The sequence below is a fragment of the Propithecus coquereli genome, unplaced genomic scaffold (genome assembly GCF_000956105.1).
Source record: "Propithecus coquereli isolate 6110/MARCELLA unplaced genomic scaffold, Pcoq_1.0 Scaffold26, whole genome shotgun sequence".
Lineage (NCBI taxonomy): Eukaryota > Metazoa > Chordata > Mammalia > Primates > Indriidae > Propithecus > Propithecus coquereli.
This window is the reverse complement of record NW_012148174.1, coordinates 793,288-796,392: the sequence shown is the minus strand read 5'-3', so window position 1 is coordinate 796,392 and position 3,105 is coordinate 793,288. Positions and strand designations below refer to the sequence as shown.

At 54.5% G+C, this 3,105-nt stretch overlaps 1 protein-coding gene across 1 annotated transcript in view; it reads right to left on the bottom strand.

Moving 5' to 3' along the window:
• PRDM8 (PR domain containing 8) overlaps nt 1-2,534 on the bottom strand; it is a 3,379-nt gene extending 845 nt beyond the window's left edge. Inside the window, exons 1-3 of the mRNA XM_012647140.1 lie at nt 2,316-2,534; nt 1,089-1,320; nt 3-739 (exon numbers count right to left, since the gene is read on the bottom strand). Coding sequence (XP_012502594.1) covers nt 3-739; nt 1,089-1,320; nt 2,316-2,534 — 1,188 coding nt within the window. The remainder of the gene's footprint in view (nt 1-2; nt 740-1,088; nt 1,321-2,315) is intronic.
• Between the last annotated feature and the right edge of the window lie 571 nt (nt 2,535-3,105).

Below are 3,105 nucleotides of genomic sequence, written 5' to 3'. Positions count from 1 at the left end.
ACGCCCGCGCCGTCGGCCGCCGCCTCCTCCTGCTGCCCGGCCGCGCGCGCCGCCTTCTTCACCTCCACGAAGGCGCTGCGCTTGGCCTCGCCCGTCTCGGGGCTGGGCGGCGCGAACAGCCGGCCGCTCTCCTCCAGGCCGAAGAAGCTGCCCGCGCCGCGGAACTGCTGCGGGGTGCACACCAGGTCCTCCGCGGACGCGGGCGCGGGCCGCTCGGGGAAGCGCCCCCGGGCCCCCGCCGTCCCGCCGCCGGCCTCCGCCGCGTCCTCCGGGAGCCGCCTCTTCCCTTTGCCGCCGCCGCCGCCGCCGTCGGGACTCCGCTCCGCCTCCTGGTGGCCGCCGCCCGCGACGCTGGGGGCCGGGGAGCCGCCGCCGCCGCCGCCCCCGCGCGAGTTCTCCAGCTCCCGGGCCAGGTTGTGGAAGTCCGTGGACGGCTTCGCGCCGCTGCCGCCGGCGCTGTCGGGGGACGCGGCCGGGTAGTGGTGCAGCGGGCCGGCTTTGCAGAACTTGGGGGCCGGGCCCAGGGGCGCGTCCTGCGGCGGCGGCGGCTGCTGCTGCTGCGGGTCTTTGCCGCCGCCGCCCCCGTGGTCCTTGGCGCCCGCGCCGCCGCCCTGCTCGTCGTGGGGACCGTTGTCAGCGCCCTGCAGTCTCTTGGGGCAGCGGAAACGCAGATGCGCCACGTAGGGGAACTCGAACTGGAAACGTTGGCTGCATTCCAGGCACGTGTACGGGGACGACCCTGCTTAGCGAGCACACACGCACACACACGCACACACACACACACACACCCGCGTGATTACTCAGCGTCGCCCCCAGGCCGCGTTGCCATCATCCCCACCACGGATCTACCCGCATCTCCCAGGGCCTGAGTGTCCCGGGAAGGATGCACCGTGCGCCCTGATCTGACCTCGCCTCTTGGTTGGGGAGGGATGCAGGAGTCGCGCCACTGTGCCCTGTTTATCCTCACCTGTCTGTCTCAGAAGCCCCCCGTGAGACACCCAGCGGGGACAGAGGCCACCACGCCGGGATGCGCCCCCACCGCGCCCCGCCCAGCGACGGGCCCACGCGCGGGGCTGCAGCCAACCTACCGTTCATCTTGCTGTGGCATCTGGACGGGCAGAGCAAGAGTAACTCGGTCAGTTCCTTCCCATACCAAACTAGCAACTCCTCGTCTTTGGCGATCCTGCGGAGAGAGCGGTAGAACAGCTGTCCGTTTTTTATGTAGGCTTCAAGGTTCTGCTCTTCTTTATCTCTGGCTGATTGGACCAGCCGAAGCCACATGAGACCTTCTGAGGAACCGTTAGCCGCGGAGGTGTCTACCTACAGTTTAAAATAGAAGAAAAAAGGCAAGAAAGAAGGGGGGGGAGAGACGCACGTGAGATGGTGAAGCCAGAGGAACCACGATCGTTTCCGCTATGATAGTTTTTTCCAAAAATTGTCTGAGACCAAGCTTCCAAAAATTTGACCTAACCTGAGACCCGTCCTCATATTTGTAGCCAGTAGGTAAGATAACCCATCCTGTAAAACACTGCACCGATCAGATAATTTAAGTCACCGTTTTCATGTATTGGTAGAACACCCAATGAAGGAAATTTCTTCTTAAAATTTAGTGTGAACCTCTTGAGAATTTACTTCTAAATGATCCCACATTACAAAGGCATAGGGAATTTTGTTCGTTGGGGGGGGGGAGCAAGCTTAAATCTTAGACATTATGTGGCATTTATCTTCCTAGCTTTGGCTGGAACAATTAATAGCTTTTCTTTGTAAAGAAAGAGTAGGAAGTGAGAGGCCTTTTATCTTCAAGCTAAAACACCTGTGTGTAATGATGCTTTACTGTCAAAACCAGTAACATATTAATTTAAATACAGACTCTGGGCACTAGCTAATGTTGCCAAAGAAAGTAATATTTAGAGGATGAGAAAGCCTCCCACGTTGGAAGGCAAACGTGCCCAATACTTGTAAAAAGTACTTTCGGAAAGTAATTAGTATGCAAATAGCCTCAGCCTCAGTGAAATCGCCCATAGAGTTTAGGAAGTCACGTTCATCACCAGGAAAACCCAGAACTAAGACCCTGATTTAGGTAGTTCTAACATTCCAAATCAAATCCTGTCATTGATTCCAGAAAATCAGTTGACAATAATTTGAGTTTAATTTTCCTTTTATAGTTTTTGGCGTGCATAATAGGATTGCTTGCATTTTTGCATCTTCTACCTTCAAAACCTGTCTCCACTTGTCATCAGAATGAGTCTTAGTTCATTTTCAGCAGGACGTTACCCTCGTACGCCTACGCGGTACTGGCCGAGACTGAGACTTACCCGGAAGATATAAGGTACTGTTCTCTTGTCGGTAGACTTCAGAGCGATGAAAGCTATGCTGTCATACAGGGAAGTGTGGCTCAGGACACAGGGACCGAATATAGCGTTCTCGGGGATGTCACAGGTGGTGTACACGCTGGTGAAAATGTCTGTGAGACATTGCTGGACAGCCTTTGCGTCTCCATCCCAGATGCCTCTCTGGATGCCTGAATCCTCCATCCCTGCGGATAGATAACGCAGGACAAGGAAGTGAGTTACTGACTCCTTTTACCGCGATGAACCCTGGGCAGAACATCTCAACTGCTAGACAGATTTTCCTTGCACTTGCCTGATTTTTGCATAGCTCTTATTTCAGAACTAAAGCACGTTAATCTGGTGTATTTTAAAGATGCAAATAAGGGATACTTTTTAAAAAAAATAATGGGAATAATCAGAGATCCGGAGCTAACTGACGGCTTGGAAGAAAGAAAAGAAAGGGATAGGAAAAGAGTAGATCGTTTTTGCATTGCCTTGGTGTCGAATGGGGTTCGGAGGTGAAGGTGAGGAGAAATACTACTATTTTTTCCAGCGTATAGATTTTTCTGGCTGGAAGAAACTTCTGACCCTTGGGGAAAGGATCCTTTCCTCCTGTGGATTGAAGTGGATGCCAGGAGCCCATTTTTTCTTTTCTTCCGAAGAGGGGAGCAGCGTTAGCGGGCAGGCAGAGACAGCGGAGCATGGCGAATGGGTTTCAAGTGGAGTGTCAGGGCCACTAATTCCGTGTCAGCTAACCTTTCTCTGCAGCCTACAA